This window comes from Nycticebus coucang, chromosome 6 (genome assembly GCF_027406575.1).
Source record: "Nycticebus coucang isolate mNycCou1 chromosome 6, mNycCou1.pri, whole genome shotgun sequence".
NCBI classification, from domain to species: Eukaryota; Metazoa; Chordata; class Mammalia; order Primates; family Lorisidae; genus Nycticebus; species Nycticebus coucang.
In genome coordinates, this window is record NC_069785.1 from 39,034,768 (window position 1) to 39,059,917 (window position 25,150).

At 40.6% G+C, this 25,150-nt stretch overlaps 1 protein-coding gene across 12 annotated transcripts in view; it reads right to left on the reverse strand.

Annotated features, from left to right (window-relative positions):
* Nucleotides 1-25,150, reverse strand: part of MEIS2 (Meis homeobox 2) — a 217,139-nt gene that overhangs the window by 144,461 nt on the left and 47,528 nt on the right. For 6 of the 12 annotated variants that reach the window (XM_053594136.1, XM_053594133.1, XM_053594135.1 and 3 more), the window contains 2 exons: nucleotides 13,780-13,881; nucleotides 2,417-2,562 (listed from right to left, as the gene is read on the reverse strand). In XM_053594136.1, coding sequence (XP_053450111.1) covers nucleotides 2,417-2,562; nucleotides 13,780-13,881 — 248 coding nt within the window. The remainder of the gene's footprint in view (nucleotides 1-2,416; nucleotides 2,563-13,779; nucleotides 13,882-25,150) is intronic. The other 6 variants (XM_053594138.1, XM_053594137.1, XM_053594143.1 and 3 more) reach the window with 1 other exon arrangement.

A 25,150-nucleotide genomic window follows, 5' to 3' on the forward strand; every position in this document is an offset into this window, starting at 1 on the left:
TCTCCATCCGAGGAGAGGCGTTCATTAAAATTTTTAGTTGGACAGAGGACTCTGCACAAAGCCTTGCTTATGTTTAACTAGGTGAAAGCACTTCTGAACTGAGGATACACTTTCACAGTTGGTCTGCAGCACAGCAGAGCTACAACAAGTGCCCAGAACTCAGTGGCCACCCACAAGTCTCAGCCAGTGGCCGGGCCCGATGGGCACAGCCCTGGGCAGGGAGGTGGGAGACTGGCATGGACGGCTCCGGAAGCTTCCATATGAGCTTCTACTCACAGAGTACAGATGGGCGGTCTTCTCTATGCGGGAAGGCTGGGCTAGCAGAGAGCTTTAAACACAAGAGAAGAAATCAGCACGTGGCTTCTCCATATCTTTCTCCTTTGACTCTGAGTGCACTGATGGCAGAGATCATGAGATACCTGTGCAACCACAAAGGAGATATTCCGTATGGCAAAGTCATCAGAGTGTGAGAAAAGCACAGATTTGGGGATTTTGAAGGCTTGGGTCCTGATCTCAGCGTCATTCCAGGTGGTCACTTCCCTTTCTGGGTCTCAGTTTCCTCATCTGTAAACACAGCAGCTGAACTCTCAGAGGTTTTACTATTTTTTAACTTTGGTTGGGGGAACAAGGAGGTTGAACACCCATGCAGGTGTTTGCTTGGAAAGTCCCTGTCGAAGTCTTTATTTCTGACCAGGAAAGGCGCAACAGGAAGGAAGACAGGGAGGAAACCCAACAGGTGAGCTGGTCAGGAGGAAGCAGCCTGCCTACCTCCTGGAGGCGATCCTGCTTTTCTTAGTTGCTACTCTAACCAAACAAACCTGTGTTAAAAATGAGAAACCCCTCCCCTCACACTCACTCCACTCCCAACTTAAAAACATTTTACAGGTTAGTAAATCTCCAGCTGAGGTGATGTACAAAGAACAGCTGTGAAGTAATTTTGATAATGATGAGAATAATGACCACATGGCAAGGTTCAGGGCTTTGCTGTTGCAGCTTCAGTGCTCCTGAATAGATAAAAGTGATTAAATACTCCTGATTATCCCTGACCAATATGTAATGGATTTACAGCCCTTTCAATTAGTCAGTATTTGCTTAGGACTCATTATTTTGTCTTTGGTTAAGTAATCAGCCCAGAGACCGCATGTTCTGTCTAATTCCTCTGAGCCGAGTCAGTGCAGGGCCCTGACCTTTGAAATGGCCATAGCTGCGAGGCAAGAAGAACCACTACGATGCGGCCTCATTGGTTCTCCAGCTAATCCTGACACCACAGGCCAGATCGATACACCTTAGTTTGCTACTAATGTCCTTACATCAAAATGGCCGATTTAGGAATGTGAATCTATCACTTTCCCCTCCCCACCGGCGCTCCACCCCTTGCCCTTTGCAGCCCTGTGAGAGGAGCAGATCAGCAGCCACCACCATAAATAAAAGTGGAACCTTGTCCTGGACCCATGACACTGTAACTAATGTCATTTGGCATGGCAACACGCAAGTTGGATAATCCAAGAAGACCTTCAACTTTCAATGTGTTACTCTATTTTCAAAGTATTAGCTCAGAATGGCCTGAAAACAGCATTATAGCAAGACACATGCTTTGACATTTTTACAATTTTCCCAAAATTTCCCAATGAACAGTAAAATATAAGCATGCCTCATTCCCCTGTAAAAACATACTGTAATTTTTTTGTCATGAGAATCTTAGCGTCAACAGTACGCATTTGACACATAAAACCAATCGCAAACAGGAGGATAAAGACAAATTGTTACTTCAAAAATGTTGCAATGGTTAAACCTTTCCCAGAAGCGAATAGGGTTAGCTTTTAAGATAATGGACTTGAACAGGTAAAAAAGAATCTTCAATGTCCACCTTACAAACAAAGGCATTACAGCACCTATAATCCTTCTGCATTTGTCATATAAATACATGACATGTTTGTAAACTGCTTCAGTGATTAAAGATGCACCTGATACTGTCAGCTTGGACGTGCATGTGGCAAGGTGCCTTTTTTTTTTTTGCCTCTCAGAAGAAACAGCTTTCGTTAAAAGTGTAATCAGAAGTGTATGGATTCAGGAGCTCCTTACAGCCATTTCCCTGGGTTGCAGTCACATTCTCTAAAGTTGCTCCCCTACTTTTTAGTATAAATAACAAATTTACTAATATACCGTTTAGGGTCCTAGGTCTTATTGCATAAAATCCATTCCTAGTCTTTTAAAACAAAAATCCGCTACTTTCTACAGTATGCTTTTCAGATGGCAATAGTGGACAAAATCTTAACCGCCTTGTTAGTCATCAGATCTTAAGAAAGAGAAAAGAGACAATTTAAAAAAAAAAAAAATCTGTATGACACCATATCACTCGCTAGGAGAACTCAGCAAAACAACATAAACTTTGTTTTTCTCTTTCATCTTGACTTACTGTAAGATGCTGGAAGAGCCACGCTCTCATGATATTTGTTGCTACTTTGGGAAAAATGCCTCTTTTCTTCTGGCGTTTCTTGTCCTTGTCCGGATCATCGTCATCCCCTGTACCAGGTGAAGCTACGCTGTTGTCTAAACCATCCCCTAGTAGAAATAAAGAAAAATACATTAGCGGGAACATAGCAAGGGTGCCAACAACAACGGGCAGCTAATGACAGGCTCAGCTACGCGTGGTGAAGGAAATCCATTAAGCGGGTATATTCTCTTTCATTAAAGTATAATTGGACACACAAATATGTAAAAGACAAAATTAAACCAGGCCTCTTCAAATGTTAATTTTGTGTGTCTCACACTTGCCCATATCATTAATTCAATTATAATTGTGCCCTTGACACAGAGCAGTAGCTCTTTGTCAATTATGGAATCCAATGTGGGAAAACCGCCATCAGAAAACCCATTCGGTGGAAATGCATCCCGTGCCCCTCATGAACACATACTGTAGGGTAATCAAGTTAAATGTTCTGTAGTCTATATATTCTAGGCTGCCTGCATAGGTGACAGTAACTGTGTCACTGTTCATTGCACATAACGCACTGCCTGCTCAGCCCCTCCTAGAGCTGTCACCTCCTAAGCACGCACATTCACACACTCCTCATGTGACCCTGCACTCGGCATTTGCATGACATGAAAACTTTTAGCTCTCTGCACCACTGATCATTATCACGGAAAAAAAAAAGATACACATCAAGGTAGGGTGCTCACTTAATCAGAAGTTTCTATCAACATCTTTCTCTTCTGTGCTTTTCTCTGGCATTAATTGTGCATTAGCAAAAATCATTTACTTTTAACAGTCATAGTTATTTTTTCTTGCCCTCTGGCAAAAATGCCTTGAAAGCCTGCCTGCAGGGCATCTAAATTATGTATCTGAAAAACTCTTCTGGCAAGGCATTGCAGGACCCCTACTTTCTTAAAATTCATACGAGCACGTCTTCCTGTTTTTGGGAAGGCATCAATCAAGAGCAGCAATCTATGCCATATCCCTACATTAATATTTGAACTAATAACTTTAAAAAAAGGAAAGAAACAAGATCCGACTTGTGGCATAATCAAATGCAAAATAAATGAAGAATACGGGGACAGCGCTGGGGCTTTATAGATGGCTGTGTTTTCCTTGCACATCATTAGCCTGGAGCCACACGAGAGAGGAAAACAGAGAAGTGGAGAGTTTATGCTCCCTGCTGGTGTTTAAGAAGCCAGGGTCCTGGAAGGACATCTGGGAATTGCGCTGAGATGGGGGTTTTTGTAATTTAAGAATAGACAGTCATTAACAGTAAATGCCATAAATCCCATGCTAAGTAAAAACCTTGTCCAAGAAAGCCTAAAACAATAAACTCTGTGCTCAATGTAGCCTGAGCTGGACGCTCTGGAGCTTCCCGAGGAAGGCCACAGATCCATCAGCTCCTTCCCAGACCTGATCGCTCCTCTCGGATTGTGCTCCACGTTGGACACAGACATCCTGCCCACCCCGCCGCTGGAATTCTAACTTCTGGGTCTGCTCTGAGGGCTTCCCTGTACCTGCTCTTTTCCTTTCTTGTTGGGGGGAAAAACATACACATGCACACACACACAAAAAAACTCAGCCTTTTTTGACCAGAGAAGCAGAAAAGCCACAGCAAAGAGCTGGCAGATTAATTTTATTGACATTTCCATTTTCACTGCAATGCGATACCCTCCATCACATGGAAGAGATGACCCTCACTATTTACAGACTGACAGGCCACTTCATTACAACCACCCTGCCCCAAGGCAAAGCAGCTCCCTTCCATCTGCCCAAACACTAGAGCATGACCCCCAAGTTGCTGTTCTCTTTTTCTTTGCCTTCTGTTATGATTTTTTTTTTAAAAGACCCCAAATAGTCAAAGAACGAATCACTATATGGGGAAACAAAAGGCATTTGACTTTTGGAATACTGGATTTATGATGCCTGGTCTGCATCACTCCACCCTCCTGCACACCCGCATACACCAGGGGGTCGCCTGCACTGGGGGACGCGCACACCCACACACTCCCTCAAGCTCTCACAGGGACGCGTGCACACGCTTTCCACCATGCCAAGGAACTGCTGCAAGGCAAATTCTCACCCACACTAATGGCTTCTGACTGCTCCTTGGCAACCCCGGCATTTTAACCTGGGTGGATGTGCTCTCCAAAATACAGACACTGGAGCGATCTCATCAGCTGTTCATGTGACACAGATGGAGAGTGGCTATTAGGAGCCAGGCAGTGGGCCTTGGGGATCTGAGGTGCTGTTCTATAGCCTGAGGCGATTTTGAAAAGCAGTACCCGGAGATGAGGAAAAAAAAAAATCCACACTGCAAGTGCAAGTTTGAAGTCAGTCAGTCTGTCTGTCTACCTACCACGGATAAAGACATCTTTGTCTCTCAATATGAAATCTATGTGGGCTATCGGAATGTACATTTCAGATAATGTATGTATGGACTAACTCTTCACTCAAGTCTTCCAAATATAAAAACACACTCTGTAAACAATGCCTGTGTGTATATATTTCTTCCTAAGCACATATGGTTTCTGTGTATATGTTTAAGCTGAAATTGTCAGGATTTTGTTAAAATCTCATTTAGCTTTTTTTGATAGATTTTTGAATATACTTATTTTAAAGGTTAATGGTTTAATTGAAGGAGGTTCAAGGAAAAAAGTCATTTACGTTTTTAACCCAATCAATGACCTTAAAAATGAGAGAGAGCATTTCCACAGTGCATTTTTTTCTTGCTTAAAAGCAAAGAGGACTGGTAACCCCTTCAAACTATAGGATTCACTATATTTAGCTAAGAAAAAACATGGCTAGATTGAGCATCCTGTGACGACTGACTTAAACTGGAGAAGACAGGAGTATTACATGAATTTTAATACAAAGCAGTCCACTTTATGTAAGTGTTGTAAAATATTTGAATTTAGATCCAGTATAGCAAATAGTTATAAATAAAAACGTGTCTAGTTTTGTATTAATAACTAAATACTAGACCTAAGACTTTAAAATTAATATTACTATTTATACCTCCATAAAGAGGGGAATTTTCCTCTCTCAAATGCAACAATAAATGTGATTGCCTTTTTCTTCAATGGACTGTGGACCAATTCCAGCAGAGAGAACAAACAACAGCATCAAGAACATTTTGGGGGCTGGGTGCAGCTATAACCGTACCTATAATCCCGGCACTTTGGGAGGCTGAGGCAGGAGGACTGCTTGAGGCCAGGAGTTTGAGACCAACCTGACAACATAGGAAGACCCCCATATCTACAAAACATAAAAAACTTTGCCCGATGTGGGGGCACACGCCTATAGTGCCAGCTACTCAGGAGGCTAAGGTGGAAGGATCACCCGAACCTAGGCATTTGAATTACAGGCTGCAGTGAGCGATGATGGAGCCACTGTATTCCAGCCTGGGTAGCAGAGAAAGACCCTGACTCAAAAACAAACAAATAAACAAGGACGTTTTTGAAAGGCAAGGGTGAGCTGCCAGATCATGAAAGTATAACTCCAAGTGGACAATTTTTGTTCAGGCTGTGTATGTATGCAAGGTAGCTGGCAATCTTCGGCACATGTGTCCAATGAGTTTACGTGGGTATGTGCCAAAAAAGGGTGTGTATACCAGCACGACTCCATGTGCCAAAGGAGGCGTAGAAGATAATAGTATGCATCTCAGCATTTGCAGTTAGGATTCCAAAGTGTGGACTCGGGTGGTGCCTGTGGCTCAAGGAGTAGGGCGCAGGTCCCATATGCGGGAGGCGGCGGGTTCAAACCTAGCCCTGGCCAAAAACAAAAAAAACAAAACAAACAAAAAAAAAAGTGTGGACTCCTTGGGAGCTTCCTGTTTGATCCCGAGAGAATACCTCCATGAGTGACCCTGAGCAGATGCCCAACAACCGTCTGTTGAGTGAGTGAATGAACTTAATAAGGAGCTTCTTCAAGGACCTTCATCCTGTTCTTGACTATTCTCTCACCAGGGCGACTGCACTTATGATACCTAACGGGGGAAGGGCTGTTCCTTTGGAGCAGCTGGCTGGGTTTCCTGTGTGCGTGCAGTGTACCTTTAAGCACGCCAGGGATGGTGCTTCTTTGAAGAGTTCAGTACCCACAGGGCCTTTCCTGAGGAGCTGAACCAAGGCCCATTCCACCAGCACTGCCTTTCTTCTGAGGAAGAAAGCTAAATCAAGAAATACTGGACATGCTTCTTCAAAAAGGCTGTGAATCCCTTGACAGAAGGGCATGGTCTAAATTTTGGGCAAAGATAATCAAAATAGATGTGCAGTAGTGGAACATCTTGTGTGTGACCATGGAAAGAAATACTCAAAGCATATGGATAAATTTGCAGTGGATTAAATGATCAAGGGAGGCTGTTAGAGACACAAGTTCCCAAGGCCTCATCCCAGACAGACTGGGATGTCTCACCCAGACCTCCTCATCAACATACCCCAGGCCAGAGACCAGGATTTTGTATTTCTAATAAGTTCCTTGGGCTTTTCATAGGTACTCAGCCCAGCACTGGTTTTGTAACTGGCTTTTGGCCCCCAAACTAGATGAGTTAACCTGAAATGAGACCTGTCCTCAGTTGGTAGTCCACGATCTCCTTTACCCCCATGAATGAGCTTGGTGTTCATGCTCAGTAACTACCTCTGGCCTTATTGCTGTAGGAAAGCCAGAGTGCTTTTCACCACATATACAGGCCGTCATAATGTAACCCCACCCTAATCTGGTGGTAGGGCTTCAACAGAAAGAAAGAAGCAGTAAAACATTGTCCATCAACATGAGGACTGGCAGCCTTAGCATCAGCTAAACGCAAATTCTCCGCCCACTCCAGACCTACTGAATCGGAAACTCCAGTTGTGGGGCCCAAAAAGCTGAGTATTACTAAGCCCTCCAGGTGATTCTGATGCCCACTCCAGCTTGAGAACCACTGCCAGAAAGCACAGAGAACATTCCCTAGAGCAGTGGTTCTCAACCTTCCTAACGCCATGATGTATTTTCATTGTTACAAAGGGGTCATGACTCACGGCTGAGAACTGCTGCCCTAGAGTGTTGTCCTTTGTTGTGACCTGAATATAATCCCTAGGTCGTCCTCCTGTTTTAAGACTCTGAAACATTCTAGAGCAGGGGTCCTCAAACTGTGGCCCGCGGGCCACATGAGGCAGTGTGATCGTATTTGTTCCCGTTTTGTTTTTTTACTTCAAAATAAGATATGTGCTGTGTGCATAGGAATTTGTTCACAGTTTTTGTTTTTAAACTATAGTCCGGCCCGCCAACGGTCTGAGGGACAGTGAACTGGCCTCCTGTTTAAAAAGTTTGAGGACGCCTATTCTAGAGCATCTCTAGATTTACACCCAGGCTCTTGAAAATGAGCATACTTTCCTCAGCTGAGTGGATTAGGCTCAGGGCAGGGCATTGCTTTGGTAGGTAGGCCCAGCATACACCTACTCAAAAGAGCAATGATGAGAGAGGGCCTCACTGTAGGAAGCTACATCCTGGGATACCGGGGAAATAACAACTGATACCACAGAGATACAAGAGGTTATCTCTGAATACTACCAGAAACTTTATGCCCAGAAATTTGACAATGTGAAGGAAATGGATCAATATTAGGAATCACACCGCCTCTCTAGACTCAGCCCAGGTGAAATAGATTTCCTGAACAGACCAATTTCAAGCACTGAGATTGAAGAAACAATAAAAAGTCTTCCAATAAATCCTGGAATACCATAGGCATCCAGGTGTAGGCAAAAATCTGTACCTACAGCTGTGTATTCAGAGAATCAAGGGAGGACATGGGCACACTAGGAGAGGACCCTCAGATGACTCCAAATTCCCATCCATAAAATTCAAGATCATAAAAACTGCTGGGACAAAAGGATGTCGCTTCTTTTCATGGGCAATTGACTTATTCCATTTTGTCAAAAATATGTTTATATTTTAGATATTATTGCAAGGTTTGGAATAAAGAAATGGTAAAAGTGGCTGGGTGCAGTGGCTCTTGCCTTTAATCCTAGCAGTCTGGGAGGCCAAGGCAGGTGGATTGCCTGAGCTCACAGGTTGACCAGCCTGAGCAAGTAAGAGACCTTCCCTCTAAAAAATAGCCAGGCATTGTGGTGGGCGCCTGTAGTCCCAGCTATTCAAGAGGCTGAGACAAGAGAATTGCTTGAGCCCAAGAGTTTAAGGTTGTTGTGAGCTATGACGCCATGGTACTCTACTGAGGAGGACAAGGTGAGACTCTGTCTCAAAAAAAAAAAAAAAAAAGAAAGAAAGAAAGAAATGATAAAAGCAGTGATGATGTGCTATGATAAGTCTGATACTTAGTACCACAGGGACATGGCCTTCTCCTTGTCCTATCATAAACACAACGCAGGTATGTTAAGTTAATAAAGAGTAATAGCTCATCTGAAAGAACAAGGCCTTTTTCCATCTCATTTTTGAGCAACAGAAATGTGCTATGTTCATTATCATTTTCATTTTGCACAATATAACTTCACTGATTTCATACATACATACACAGATAGATATATAGATAGATATCAATATCTTCCAAACAATCCATTTCCAGGAGTTAGGTATACATAGGCATTTACATATATTATATGTGATTATAAACCTATATGAATGTAAATTAAATTGTAATTATTTAAAATACTTCATCATGGCTGGGCACAGTAGCTCACAGCTACAATCCTAGCACTCTGGGAGGCTAAAGATGGAGAATAACTTGAGGTCAGAAGTTTGAGATCAGCCTGAGTAAGAATGAGACCCCATCTGTACTAAAAATAGAAAAAATTAGCTAGGTGTGTGGTCAGCGCCTGTAGTCCCAGCTTCTTAGGAGACTGAGGCAAAAGAATCACTTGAGCCCAGGAGTTTGAGGTGGCAGTGAGCTATGCTGATGCCTCTGCACTATAGACAGGGCGAGAGTGCTAGACTCAGTCTCAACAAGGAATAATAATAAAAAATAAATAAAATAAAACACGACTTCAGTCGATGAAAATATTTCTGCCTGGCCACAGAGTGCTTGGAGGTATAGATTCTGGCTGGGCTGAGGGAGCCCCACCCAGGACCACCCCTGTCATGGCTATAGCGTCCTTCACAGCTGCAGGAGGGCAAACTTATCCAGCGTGGCTGACCTGAGGACAAAAGAACTCACTGAATGTGCTCTAATGTCTGGCTGCACTTAGGATCCTGACTATCCTCTTCTGCAGCAATTCTTTGTTGTTATGGAACATTGTCGGAAACATGATCTTAAAGGAAGAAAATCATTTCTGAGTTATAAGAAAACTATCTGGGGCCCTTCGCAACTGGTGGAGAAGCTGTGCCCAGAAACAGAGAAAGTACCAGCCAGTGTCTGAGATTTACTTGGTCTTAAGGACACCCCTGAATCCGGCAAGAGCATGGCTTAGCCCTCATGCAAAATAAGAAAATAAATAAATGAATTTTAAAAAGTCTGATTACCTGCATTGCTTAACTATTCAGGGGGATCCCTTGAGTAAGTTCTGTGAGTATTGTGCACTAATGATGGAAGGAGCAGTAATGATTGGGCTACTGGTTGGCCTGCATGTGATAGAGGCTAATCTGTTTGTGAAGGGAGAGGATTTAGACTCACAAGTAAGTGAGAGTGATTAGGACTGAATGCAAAGTGTTTTCAGTTTGTACAGTTCCCTCTCGATCCAGGAATCACTTTAATTTGCAAACAGTGCTGTCAAACACTAAAAATGAAATTTAGTAAAGGTACTTCTAATAGGACAAAAGAAAACATTTTTGCCTATAGTCATCTAAATATACATACACAAATGTACAGTTTTAAAATGTTTTTATTTAATGCTAAGTGGGTGTTTTCAGTATCAGTTCCATAGCTCTAGAACATCATTTCCTCTTCCTTATCAACATCACTGTCACTTTCACTGTTATCATTACCACAAGTAACTTCCATTGGCTACTTGCAATGCTTCAATTCTTATTTAACGTGGACAACAAATGAATGAAATAACTACTATCATCAACCCCATTTCATAGGTCAGAAAACCGAGACTCCAACAAATTAAGTAACTTGTCGAAGATCACATAGAAAGTGTCAGAGCAGTCCTTGTCCTTCAAAGCCATCCTCTATCTTCTCCCTCACACCGCTGGGAGGACAACAAGATGTGAACGGTAAAGCTGGATTTGGCATTAGCCCTCACTGCTAAGGAAATAAGCTACAAGCAGTAGGCCCTGTATATTCAGTTATGTCCCAAAGAGATATTAGGTGACAGTTCATTTAAAAATAAATATGAGCCAAGAAACAAGCAGATAGATATTTTACACAGACAAGTACATCTAGTAATGAGTCTTTCCATTATCTATAGGCCTCTCTCTCTCTCTCTTTTTTTGAGACAGAGTCTCACCCTGCAGAGAGTTCCAGGACATCATAGCTCATAGCAAGCTCAAACTTGGACTCAAGCAATTCTCTTGCCTCAGGCTTCTGGACTCAAACTAGAACTACAGGTACCTACCACAATGCCTGGCAAGTTTTTTCTGTTTTTGGTAGAGATCGGTCTTGCTGTTGCTCAGGCTGGTCTTGAACTCCTGAGCTCAAGCAATACACCCACAATGGCCTCCCACTGGGCCCCACCTCTGAATTTTCAATACATTTCTGAGTTGGCTTAGAGCCCATAGCTCTGTGGTTAGGGTGCCAGGCATGTACACTGAAGCTAGTGGGTTCGAACTCAGCCCAGGCATGCTAAACAACGACAACTGCAAAAAAAAATAGCCGGGCATTGTGGCAGGCGCTTATAGTCCCAGCTACTTGGGAGGCTGAAGCAAGAGAATCACTTAAATTCAAGAATTTGAGGTTGCTGTGAGCTGTAATGCAACAGCATTCTACCAAGGACGGCATAGTAAGACTCTGTCTCAGAAAAAAAAAATACATTTCTGAGCCAAGGGACCTTTCAAGATTCCATAAATTTCACCCTTCCCAATTAGTATGGAATGCCTTCTTTATTTTTTCTTTCCTCATTTCCCATTTTTCTTTACGAGCAAACTCCTATTCAACCTTCAAAACACAGTGCAGAAGGAAATCTACTTTTTAAAACTTTCCCTTGCTCCCATTAACAGAGTTAATGTACTATGCTCTCTACTTGTAGAGAACAGAGTTGTTACCCCTGTTATTTGCTTTTCTGTTTTGCAATTTATCTGTTTACTAATTTGTTTGTGAACTTTTGCAAGCAGAAGCAATGTTTTACTAATTTTTGATTCCCAAGCCCTGACACAGAGTAAACACTCAAATGTTAGTGGAATGGACAAATTGGCAGCAAGAACTTCTTGACATATTATTGGGACCTGATGAGAACATAATTTCCTTTGAAGAAAGTGCCTATGAAGGAGATTCACCAAGCCCTCTACTCTGCGTATGTGAGACCTTATGCCGTGTCCAGTGTTTTACTATGCATAAATATGCATGGTTCTCTTCAGAAACGACCTGAGACACATATCACATATTGTTTATGAAACTGGTGTTCCATCTCTACTCTGCCCTATTCTACTGGGGAAGAGAGAGTGCTGAGAGAGAGACGGCTGCCCAGTGCCCAGCCTGGTTCAGTTATTCAGACACATCACAGTTAGAAATGAAGTATAATAGAGTCACGGAACTGCAACACACAGTATTTTGTGGGCTAATTTTCTGTCATCATTTCTGTATGCCTTTTTTTTTTTTTCTCTCTCTCTTAATTTAGTACTTTGAAAAGAGGATGAAAATGTACTAAGAGTCACAAGATACTTCCTTTCAGTGGTTGGCAGGGACTACCTTCCAGGAGTTTAATTTAGGGCCTCCCACCGAGAAACCTGCATCAGGTGTTCAAATGAGATTTTAGAAAGAAGGTGAAGATGATGAGGAGGAAGAAGATGAAGGCGAAGATGGAGATGAAGGAGGTTTTACCTAGTTCTGTTTTAGAATATGGCGTTGCAAAGCTTGCTTTCCAAGAACCATCAGCAAAGGCAATCTTTTTCCACGTGCAATTTACCTTTTTTAAACATCGGATCAGTTGGGGGTGGGGTGGGGGGACTGTAGACCCAGAAACGTGGGGAGGGTGAGGGGCCAACAGTGAGACCTGCTAATTACTGATCTCTTTTACTCTCCTGCTGTGCTTAACTGTCTGGACACGTTAAAGTGAAATTTTCCTGTGAGTTTTCAAGTGACTAGTTCATGGCCCGCTAGCATGGAGGGAAGCAGAAGAGATGAAATGCCTTCGTTTACATGCAACATTTACTAACTGTGTGGGTTTTCCGACATTAAAGAGAGGACAGTGACCCAGGCCACCTTTTTCACACTCAAAAGAGCACTGAAAAAACAAGTCTTCAAGGGCTTACCTCAGGCTTCCCTGGTCCTGAACACCCTCCCCCCGGGGCAGGAGCAGAAAGGGAAAAAAAGAGGGGATTTTATGCTCCTTTCTCTTCAACTTTTCAGGCGGTATAAGCAGCATTTAGCAAATTCAGCCCCAAATGGCTCCAAATGCTCAGAGCTGCAGGGGCTCATTCTTTGTTGTTCTCCCTCTATTTACACAGGATTTAAGCAGGCTCTCCACTGAAGAGACCAAAAGCACTTCCATTCTCACCAGCCTGGCTGGACAGTGGCTGGGGCAGCTTTGCCCTGGCCGGGTGGGGGATTTCTGCAAACGTGGAGAAAGCAACTCCCTGCTCGCTCACGGACTGATCCCGAGACAACCTGGTTGGTACCAGCAGCTGCAAGGCGGATCAGCCTCGGAAGATGAGTTAACCTTCCAGGAGAGAAAGGGAAACCCAGCCAGAGCTGTGCAAATGTGCGTCCAGAGACAAATAACATGCACTTTAAAATATGCATCTATAGGATAGAATGGAAAGTGTGGGTGAAAAAAAAAATTCTGACTGCAGCTTGGATGAAAACCACTTCACCCACTGGTTGGAAAAATAAAGTGTAAAAACAGACAGATGGACACATATGTAAATGTGGCTGTGTTTTAGGCTTTAGCTGGCAATGTGAATGTCGTAGTATAGTTTTGCACGCCTGTATTTTCCATATCATGTTGAATCCTGTTAACTGTTGAACAGAAACATCCTCATACTGGTCCTTGACCAAATCAATCCCCTCAATTTACCCGTGAGGAGCTATAATATGGCTTTGTGTATTGACTGGAACCCTCTAAGCCTTTATAACTGAAGTGAATGAAGGCTTCTAATACTCTTAGCCTACTCTTCGCTAGATTTGGATTCCCATTTTTAATATATATATTTCATTTCTTCTCATTAAAAAATATATATTTCACTTACAAAGTTTAAAATATTTTAAGGAAGGATACCTATTCTGCTAAGTGCCGCACCGAATTCTCCAAAGGAGATTGACTGAGTCCGGTAGAAAAGTACATTCCTCTGCCATTTTAATTCAGCAGATTGCTTAATCTCTGTGGTGCAGAATAAAAGAACGTATTTGTTATTCAGTTACCTGATAAGCACATATAAAAGTACAGAGTATGTTCTGAAGTTATTCACAGTACATCATAATAAAGCTCTTCTGGGCACTCTAATGATTCATTTTTAGTGATCTCTCAAATGCCCTTTTCCACAGTTAACACTCAGCTTTTATTAAGGTAGAAAGCAGGGACAAATGTCCACTCGAGTCCCAGCTCTCAAATTTGACTCTACTTGCACTACACTACCTACAGCTAAAGCTTTTTTAATGTTCCGTTCACCTCCCCAGAGTGGCATTTCAGCTAACAGAGTTCACAATCTTTCAGCCCTAAACACAGAAGGCTGCTATCTCCAAGTCATCCTAGGAATGTGCCAGACACCATCATTTCCCTCCTGTGATACAAAGAACCAGAAAGAAATTGAGACCCAAGGAGACCAACCTGATCAAGTTACCCACAGCCCAGAATGCCCCTCACAGAAGGTTAATCTTTGAACCAGTACATGTTATAATTAGGAGCCTTGAAGTTGGGCTGAAGCTGACCATTGAAATAAAGACCCTAAAAGAGAAAGTATGAATGGAGCACATCTCTTTCACCTAATGGCTTAACACAAAGGTCATAGTTTTTATGGGAAATTATGCAAAAATGAGTTGTTATGATATATGAATCTCTTTCCCACATCTCCTATAGAAGAAAAAAGGTGGTTGAAGAGAGATGTCTTCCCAATTTCACTTAGCTATGTTTCAGTACAAATTGTGAAAATTATGCAAATAACAATTTTGGCACCTTTGCTAGAGGAAAACATTATTAAATTATGCTCTAAGTATTTTGTCTGCTTTAGTAATTACTCTCATGTAACTGTAAATATAAATAGCTGTTATTCTGTTTAAATTTTTAATCATGCAAAATATTGTCACACAAAATGTCCTTCTGTTGCAGTCTAACTGGGATTTTCTTTTTTAAAATATCCATATTTAACTGAAGTGGACTATTTTTAGCATTGTAAAGTGTTTTAGTAAAGATAGCTGGCTAACATCTCTGAATCAACAGGTCTTTCAAGCAAAGATATGGCCTTTATATTTGCAGAAAGAATTTCCTACAAAAGGCATTTATATAAAACATATTTTTAATATTTAAGCTAAAACTAGAATATAATTCATTTGCTTCAAAGAATGTATTAACTACATCAAACCTATAATGCATATTTCAGTATACATTGATAATATTCCCATTTTATCATTAACTTTAGGAATTTATATCTTATTATCTCTTTTAGCACACTTTAATATTAACTGAAACATTACACATTAATCAAATATTATTAACCAATAATAAATCTGTTAGCAGGAATAACAAAAAAGCAAAGTTCTAGGTGTAGCAGAAATTATTTCATTCCACTTTTAAGAATCCTTATTCCATTATTTTATTTGCTATTTAAAACAAAAATAGGGACAATACATTTTTATAATATAAAATAGTTGATCAGTCTGAATTCTTAAGATGGCATTTCTCTGTGAATTTATATTAATATATTTTCTAAGAGCAGAACAACAAAACTGAAAGACTTTTTGAATATATCTTCACATATATTCAATTGTTGAATATATATTCACAATATATATTCACAATATATGAATTCACAATTCACATATATTCATTCACGTTGCCAATTATTATAAAGTGAAAACAATAGAATGCTTTAAACAAAAGGACCAGTCTGAAACTGACATTGGTAAATAATATATAAACTCTTATAATAATAATAAAAAACTCTTCACGATAACCATTTATCTTAAAATAAAAGATAGCTTTCCTTACTATAATAATAATAATATTTACTAAGACAACTAGTTGGAAGTATCTATCAACATGACCTTTCGGAAGTTTTTAGCAAGCTAGTCAAGCTACATATAGGAAAAAAAAAGAAAAACAATAGTATTATTAAATTGACAACAGGTTTTGGGTCAATACTTTTAAAACCCTAAGACACTAGATTTGGAACCTATTTGTTAACTATTAAAAAAACCCTAGTTTGGGCAGCGCCTGTGGCTCAGTCGGTAAGGCGCTGGCCCCATATACTGAGGGTGGCGGGTTCAAACCCGGCCCCGGCTGAACTGCAACCAAAAAATAGCTGGGCGTTGTGGCGGGCGCCTGTAGTCCCAGCTACTCGGGAGGCTGAGGCAAGAGAATCGCTTGAGCCCATGAGTTGGAGGTTGCTGTGAGCTGTGTGATGCCACGGCACTCTACCGAGGGCCATAAAGTGAGACTCTGTCTCTACAAAAAAAAAACAAAACAAAAAAACAAAAAAAACCTCTAGTTTGTACATTTTTTCAAAAAAAAAAAAAAAACACACACTTTCACACAATAGAGTTCCCTAATCAAATTTTGAGTTTGTTTAAAAAGGCTATAAATTAAGTGGCTAACATTTAAAAAATAACCAATTATGCATTTGGACATTCCATTTATCACGATTGCTTTAAATGAATCTAGTGCTGTTATTTGATAACAAGCAGGTTAGGCTTTACACAATGGAATGCAAATGGATGTTCACAACACACGTAACAGCCCTAGGGAAACAAATAATGTGGTTACTTAGTAAGACTAATTTAAGATAGCACAAGCATCCTTCTCTATATATCCTATGTGCTAAAGAACCACAGGTACAAAAGTACAAAATGAAATAGAACTGGTAATGGTGTTGCTCGTGGGTGATGAAAATGTTCTAAAATAGATTGTGTTGATAGTTGCACAACTCTGTAAATACACTGAAAACCATTGAGAACTTCATTAAACCATTATAAACTTTAAATGGGTGAATTGTACAGTATTTGAATTACATCTCAGTAAAGGTGTCATATTTTTTAAAAGAGCAGATTTTGACACCCTGACACCAAGAAGCATGCTGGGAGAAATACAAAAGCTTAGTAGTTGAGCTTAGTGGTATCTGTAGTCTACTGAAATGCTTCAACACAATGTGATTTCAAGGCCATTTACAAATATCATCTTAGCACCTTGCATATGGACAAACATATGTACTCAAAAATATTTGAGATGGATTTTGTATTGTTTATGTTACAAAGATATGCATTATGGAAAGAAGATTGACCTTCTCACTAAAATTAGTCCTTCTTCGCTCTCAATTCTTACTTCAACACTCAGAATGACACTAGAAAACTCACACACACACACACACACACACACACACACTCCACTACAGTTCTTCTCATTTACTGAAAGCTTCAAGTCAAGAACAATATTATTTTTTTCACATGATTCTTTAAACTTTGTGTATATTATGGGTATGGTTTGTGCCTAAACTTACATTAAACAAATGCCTGGTTGACTCTGTTGTCTTTTTTATTTCTTGGAATATGCTTTTATGCTTTGTGGATTTTACACCTAAAATTTGGAAACAAAATCTATCTAGAAAGCTGGTTGCTCAGAGTTGAAAATTGGCCATGGAGTTGCCATGTCGTAAGATCCATTCCATGACAGAAGCAACTTTAGGGATGGAAGACAATAAACAACAGGGGCCCTACCTTTGGGAGAGTGCCCTCATACTTAGCTCACCTTTCTCATTCTAAATTTCTAACTTCACTCTTTTTCTGTGGGCAGCTGCACCCCTTTGCACATGGGAGGCTCACTTCTGACATGGTCCTTGCCCCCACGGCCTGTCCTGTACCTGTCTCCTACAGAAACACAGAAGCACACACTCTTGGGGGGAAAATGGTGATGAAATGTAAGAAGCAAGGGCTGCGGAATAGAGTAGATCTTGTGTTCAATTTCCAGATGTCTTTCTCTTAAAAAAAAAATAAAAAAATTTTTTAAGGCTAGTCAAGTGAAGGAGTGGGAGTGGAAAAGGAACAAAGAAATCTGTAACTGGTTCCAATCAGTTACTTGTAAACACCACTGAACTTGGACCATCCCCAGATCTATTTCTTATTGGTTGAGCATGACTTCAGTCAAGAGATTAACCCTCTGAACCTCAATATCCTCATCGATGATATGGGAAAATGTATGCATACTTCATGGGCTAATAATAAAAACAAAATGATCTTGGGTGCTCCCATAGCTTAGTGGGTAGGGCACCGGCCACATACACCCAAGCTGGCAGGTTCAAACCCAGCCTGGGCCAGCTAAAATCAACAATGACAACTGCAACAAAAAATAGCCAGGTGTTGTGGTGGGCGCCTGCGGTCCCAGCTACTTGGGAGGCTGAGGCAAGAGAAACACTTAAGCCCAAGATTTTGAAGTTGCTGTGAGATGTGATGCCACAGCACCCTATCCAGGGTGAAACAATGAGACTCTGTCTCAAAAAAAAAAAAAAGAAAAATTAAATGATCTCATCAAAGTAAGAGCTATTATTTACCAAGTCCCTGCTTTGTGCCAGATGCTTTATACTTACTAACATTAACAAACTTTGTACATGACATCGAGCCTCAAGTGGTACTTGACATAACAAAGATACATCAATAAATCTTAGTTTTTTCCTTTCTTAAAATGAACCAGGATGAATATATAAACAAAAAGTGGTACATCCACATACTGAGATACTACTCAACGACAGAAAGGAAGACAGTACTCACACGGTCAACACATATCACTGTGCTAAGTTGAAGACCAAACACAAAAGACCACATGCTGTATGATTCTAAATATATTAAGTTCTAGAAAATGCAAAAGAATCCAAAGTGATCCAAAACAAATCAGTGATTACCTGAGGACACGTGCAGAGGGAGCAGAAGAAAACTTTTGGGTGAAGCTGGAACTGTGCCGTGTGTGGGCTACTGTGCTGGTCTCATCTGTACACAACTGTCAGAACCCATTAAACTGTATGCTTTAAATGTGTTGTGTTTTGTATAGAAATTAAATCTCAATAAAACTGATAAAATTAATGCTAACCTAATTATTGTAATTAAATCTTCATAAACAAAACAGATCTTAGTGGAAAGTACAGGGTGCAATCCAGAAAGGTGGGAGTGGGGGTTCTCCCAGTTCTCAAAGGATGAAATAATTTGAGGCAACATTTGAAAAAAGTTGTAAGTAGAAGCCCAAAGTGATATTTATAAACCTGTTGATTGATTTTATTTTCTTTAACTTCATAAAGATGTAAGGTGGGTGGTCAGAATGTACTTTGCAGATTTTACTAAATGATATTTTTCTCTATTGGCCAAATCTAATTATATGACCTATTGTTAACAAAGAACTACTCAACTTTCAAAAAAGAAATAACATTTGAAAAGGTAATAAAATAATTCTTAATAAACATTTTTAAAAGTTCCTTTGGGAAATTCCGTATTAACTCATTCCTAGTAAATATAAAATCTCACACCACAATGAGGATCTTAGTCAGTTTCAGAGGAAAAGTTCACCTTTCATGAAAGATTCTGAGCAACTTTAAGATTAAAAATTAATAGAAAATATAGAATTAATATCAACCATTGCAGCCGGCTCCAGGCCTCCCAATAATCCCTGAATCCACCCGATAAAGATGGATGAGAACTAACTAACATTTGTGGAGTCCAGAATATGTGCTAAGAACAGCAAGCCTCATCTCATCCACAGGACAGTTTAGATTCTATGGTATTATAATTCCCATTTAATGTAAGCAGAAAGTAAAGTCAGAGAGGTTAAGAAACTTGCCTAAAGTCATGTGGCTGTTTGGTAACACAGGTGGGTTCAAGGTGCATTTTCAACTCTAGTTTGTGCTACATATTGCACCAGGCAGGCTGGATTCCCATACAGAAATGCAATTTACAGATATATTCTTAAATGTGTGTTTGATAAGGCATAAACAGTGTCATGATGTGGCCCTGAACCTGGGTAAGTGCAGTCATTTACTATTGCCTAATCAAGGGCAAGGGAGTCATCTGACTTTTGAGATGTGTGTTATTTGGCTCACATTAGATAATCAATAGCAGTTAGTTTCTTTCTTCTTCTTTTTTTTTTTTTTTTTGTAGAGACAGAGCCTTACTTTATGGCCTCGGTAGAGTGCCATGGCCTCACATAGCTCACAGCAACCTCCAACTCCTGGGCTTAAGCGATTCTCTTGCCTCAGCCTCCCGAGTAGCTGGGACTACAGGCGCCCGCCACAACGCCCGGCTATTTTTTGGTTGCAGTTCAGCCAGGGCTGGGTTTGAACCTGCCACCCTTGGTATATGGGGCCGGTGCCCTACCAACTGAGCCACAGGCGCCGCCCAATAGCATAGTTTCATTTCTAATTTTCCTTCCTTCTTTTGTTTGTTTATATGCCCATTCACATAAAAAAAAAGAAAGAAAGAAAAAATAGGCACCACTGGCTGAAAGACGCATTTGCCTAATAGAAAACAAAATATATATATATATATATTTTTTTTTTTTTCTTTGTTCTTCCACAACTTCTATCTCAAAATGGCACAAAAGCAAAGAGGCTGGTGGACCACTGTGTGGGAACTATTATTACCACTGACTGCCATCCATCTCCTCCTGGAAAGGCAAGGAGCTGAAAGCCAGGTACTTATGAGTTTGCCATAGCATAACCCCCAACTCTGCCATAAAGAAAGACAACTCGAGGGACACCAACGTGACTTTATCCAGGCCCTGTTAGCTAATAAAACAGAAACTGTAAAGGGTTTTGTTTGAAAGGAAAAGTTGTTCTACCATTTCCCAGGAAAGGAAAGAAAGGGTCTGTTTCTCAGTAGGTTTACTGGCACACCTGTGGTGAACCAGCCCATGAGAGAACTGACATCTTTGCTGTAAGATCAGATCTAAGAGCCACCAATCAAATAGCAGTCCAACCTCCATATGCTGATGCGGCACATTTCCGGGTCTTGATCACACCAGGCTAGGGAGTCATTCTTCTCGGTGATATAGTCGGTGAACGTACTCTTGAGAAGATAACAAATTAAAAACCAGCTGACTTGACACCCTCTGAGTGACGAATTCACTGCTGACCCAGTAGAACACAGAACACAATTTCTACCACCAGTCGGTAATCACTGGAGAGGGGCCAACGTCACTTCATAACTGTAAAATGATTCCTAACAGAGGGCCTGAGCATGGTTAAATGGTAAAGGTCCGATTTACATCATGCACATCTACTACAACACATCAGGACTTCCTCAAGGATTTATATCATCCTGAGTCTTTATGTGTGAAAATCCAAAGATTCTAAAGCAAATTCAGAATTCCCCAAAGTGTGGTATTATTTAAATGATTAGGGACATGAGAAGAACCATATAACCCAGAGGATTATTCCATTTTTGAAAATTGATTTTGTATACATATGATTTCCACTAAAGCATTTAGCTTTTCTATAGTTGATGTATTATTCTGGTGGGAAGTGAAGCTGACATCCTCCATACGTCAATCATAAGACATTAGGAAAATAATTACTGAACTAGTTATTGTGAAACTAATATTCTAAACTTAGAAATGTATGACCTTGGGTAAAAAGTACCTCGCTCATATAATGATTTTTCCCACCTCTCAAATAATGTTTTTTTTTCAATTATTATTATTATTAAAACAGAATCTCGCTTTGTCACCCTCGATAGAGTTCTGTAGTGTCGTAGCTCACAGCAACCTCCAACTCTTGGGTTCAAGAGATTCTCTTGCCTCAGCCTCCCTAGTAGCTGGGACTACAGGTGCCTGCCACCACACATGGCAATATTTTTGTTTAGCAGGCCAAGGCTGGGTTCGAACCCACCAGCCCTGGAGTATGTGGCCAGCATCCCCATCACTGAGCTAGGGGCACCCAGCCATTTTTTTCAATTATTGATCACCACAACAAAGTGTAAAGGGCATATACTATATTATCCCCATTTAACAGATAAAGGGAGTGAGGTTAATGTTTTATTAACTTCTTGCCTTCCTGAAGCACTTTCCACTACTTATCGTCTGTATTATTAGATTGAACCATCTGAAATTGCTAACATTAGACCTCTTTTTTTTTCTTTTATAGACAGGGTCTCACTCTATTTTCTAAGCTGGTCACAGGCTCCTGGCCTCAAGTGATCCTCCCACCTCAGCCTTAAAGTAGGCTCCAGAGTAGCAGACAACTAACTACACCCAGCATTTGACCCTTTTTTGATCTACCAGAATGGCAATTTTATGAAGCATTATTTCCAGTTTTAGTATCAATCATTACCTGGCTGTTTCTTTTGCTTTTCCTATTTTTCAATTTGCTTGTTTTTATCAACAGTTTAGCCTCACTCTTACAAATTCTTTTTTTTTTTTTTTTTTATTAAACCATAGCTGTGTACATTAGTATGATCATGGGGCACCATACACTTGGTTCATATATCGTTTGACACATTTTCATCACATTAGTTAACATAGCTTTTGTAGCATTTTCTTAGTTATTTTGCTAAGACCTTTACATTCCACATTTACTAGGATTCACATATACCCTTGTAAGATGCACCGCAGGTGTAATACCATTAATCCCCCTCCTTCCGCCTCCCTCCCTCCTCCCTCCCCTCCCTTTCCCCTTTCTCCCTATTCTTAGGTCTTCTAATTATTTTTCTTTCCTTACCTAAAAGTAAAATGGAATCTAAAAAGGCAAAATGGAAATAAACATCTTTAACGGAAGCTTCTGTCTATGAGAAGCCAATGATTTTACACATACCAAACTTACCAATGAACTATTAGGAGGTGGGAGACCTTGTGTGTTTTGAAATAGGGATGTAGAAGAAAGCCTATTTGCAATATTTAGAAAAAAAGAAGTATTCTTGTCAATTCTAATTTCAAATTTCAAAAATAGTAATTAGCACTGAGAAATGATTAGTGTATATTCTATTATATGGCTCTGGAGAAATGTTAACTCTAAATGTGTTCTATACTAACAGCATTAATACAAAATAATGTTTATTGAGCACTAACTCTCTTCCACTCTGCTAAGCACTTTATATGAATTACCTCATTTAATTCTCACCATCCTATGAGGTTTGATTTTCATTTTACACATGAAGAAACTGAGGTTTAGAGAGGTTGAACAATTTGCTCAAGGTCTCACAGGTAATAGTGGCAGAGATAGGGGTCACCACAATTGACTGCATCCCATAATGGTTATCCTTACCACTTCAGAGCTCATCTGTCCAGACATTTCCATCCTCCTATAAAACTTCATAACATTGCTATACCCTGTTGAATCATCCAAAGTTTCTGTGGTCGATCACTTTAAGAGAGAAGGAAAATTTCCATCTGATCCTGACCGGAAGCATCCTGTGGACAGGCACCAGGCTTTTCTTCCACCCCATACTCTTAGGACATAGAACAGTGCCAAGTACATCCAGGCACTGCAGAAACATATGTTAGAAAGGTAACAGACAAAATTCTTCCCTGCATTTTTCTGCATTCGCAGAGCCTTACCTTCAACAGTCTTCCCCGTGAGAACGCGGAAAGCCTTCAACCACCCCCATGCTAAACAACCTGTTTCAACTTTGGAAAACTTCAACAACCACCACCAACTTCAACCTTGCTGTAAGCAGTAAAATTGATTCATCTTATTGACAAACATGTGATGAAAGAACCCCAACCACAGAGGTGGAGAAACCACTCCTTCTCCTGGAACAAACGCTGCGTTCTGATGCCCCTGACTGCCTTTCTTTTCTTGATAAGGTTCAGTAAGTACTGAAAGCTTGGCCCTGATGAATATGGGTCAGGTTTGTAATGCAACAACTCCACCCCCTTCATTACCATGAAATCAGTTAACAATCTTGCTAGTTCTACACCCCCCCAAATGATAATAATAATAATGAAGTAATTGGTCCCACTGGTTATGTAGGTGCTGAGGAAATCTTAAAAACACTATTATCTTCTGTAGTGATTTGCTAGCCTTTCCATACTCCAACCAGCACATTGGGATTTCTAAATTACATACCATAATTGACATAAAATATCTGTCCCATCAGTGAATATCTTTATTAGCATCAAAATCACTCACAACTAGTGTTCCTCAATGTTATTAAACATAACTTGTTCTAGGTGTTGCTTTACTAATTAGTCAGGATGAGCCCGAGGAAGAAAATCTGGGTCATGTTAAATTAATTGGAATGAGCATGAAAATTAGCAGAGCAAACTGCATCAATTTTCTATAGAGAGTCTTTCTTCATGTTGAGAATAAAAATGGATATTATGAGGCATTAACCAAACTGCCTTCTGTGACTGCCAAGAGGTGTGTTACAGTAGCCCAAAATATCATGCTCGCAGATTTTCAGAAGTTAATGAGACATTTCCAGGAATGGTAAATACATGGTGTTAAAATGGGTGTGCCTCTGATGGGAAAATGCCAAGTCATTTCATGTTTATTCAGGCATAACAAGCTCTTCAAAATGAGCATAATTTAAGAGGTGAATAGTGCAAAGAGGGCTAACATTCAACTAATTTTCCTTCAGAAAGAAAAGATTAAATTGAACAAAAAAAATGAATTAAGAGGTTTACAAATCAACAAGTCAGCCACCAGGGCCACAGCTTCCCCTCAGCACCAGGCTCGCAGCAGCCCCCGCCACGAAGTTTTCGAAACATGTCCCAAAGGCAGGGAACAAAGCGAGCAGAACTGATTACAGCCCCGCTCACTGCCTCGCGCCTCAACTCTGTTTGGCTTCCTAATGAGCTCACTAAAAACCTAATTCATCTCCCATAACCCTCCTCAGCCCTCCTTGAAATCCACCATTATGGAAATTACAGATGAAACATTTTCAGGCTGGGTTCAAACCAGTGCGTCTTCAACAGGCAGGGCCGTGACCCCTACCCTGAACACAATGCGGAAGAGAGGGCCCAGCTCTGAACCCCTCCTGCAGCAGCTTCCAGGCTAGACAGGCCCAGATAGGTTGACACTCCTGCTCAGGGTGACAATGATTCCAGCCTTCACCCACTCCCTCCTGTGACTGTGGGAATTTCATGGGTTCTACAGTACATAAAATACAAATTGTAATGCAGGAGAGGAGAAATGAGTTGTACTAATGACAAATACCTGAAACAGGCTAATGTGAATTCCCAGCCTGTTCATGAGGAAACTCCCCGGGTTCCTCATTACATGGAGTCAAATCCTCATGGCACCTAGCCTGTAACTGGAAGATTACTGAATTGATGGATCCTTAGTTTAAAATGCAGCTGTTTTATTCTGCTTTAGTAATTAATTCTTTTTCCAATACTCTATTGATTAAGCGTAGACCCTGATAAAGTTCAAACTGAGAAGAATCTCTCGTGGCGTCCTTAGTTGCTCAGGAGAGTCAATGAAAACTTCCTACAATTCCACCTGCCTCCTCAGAGTGCTGATCCA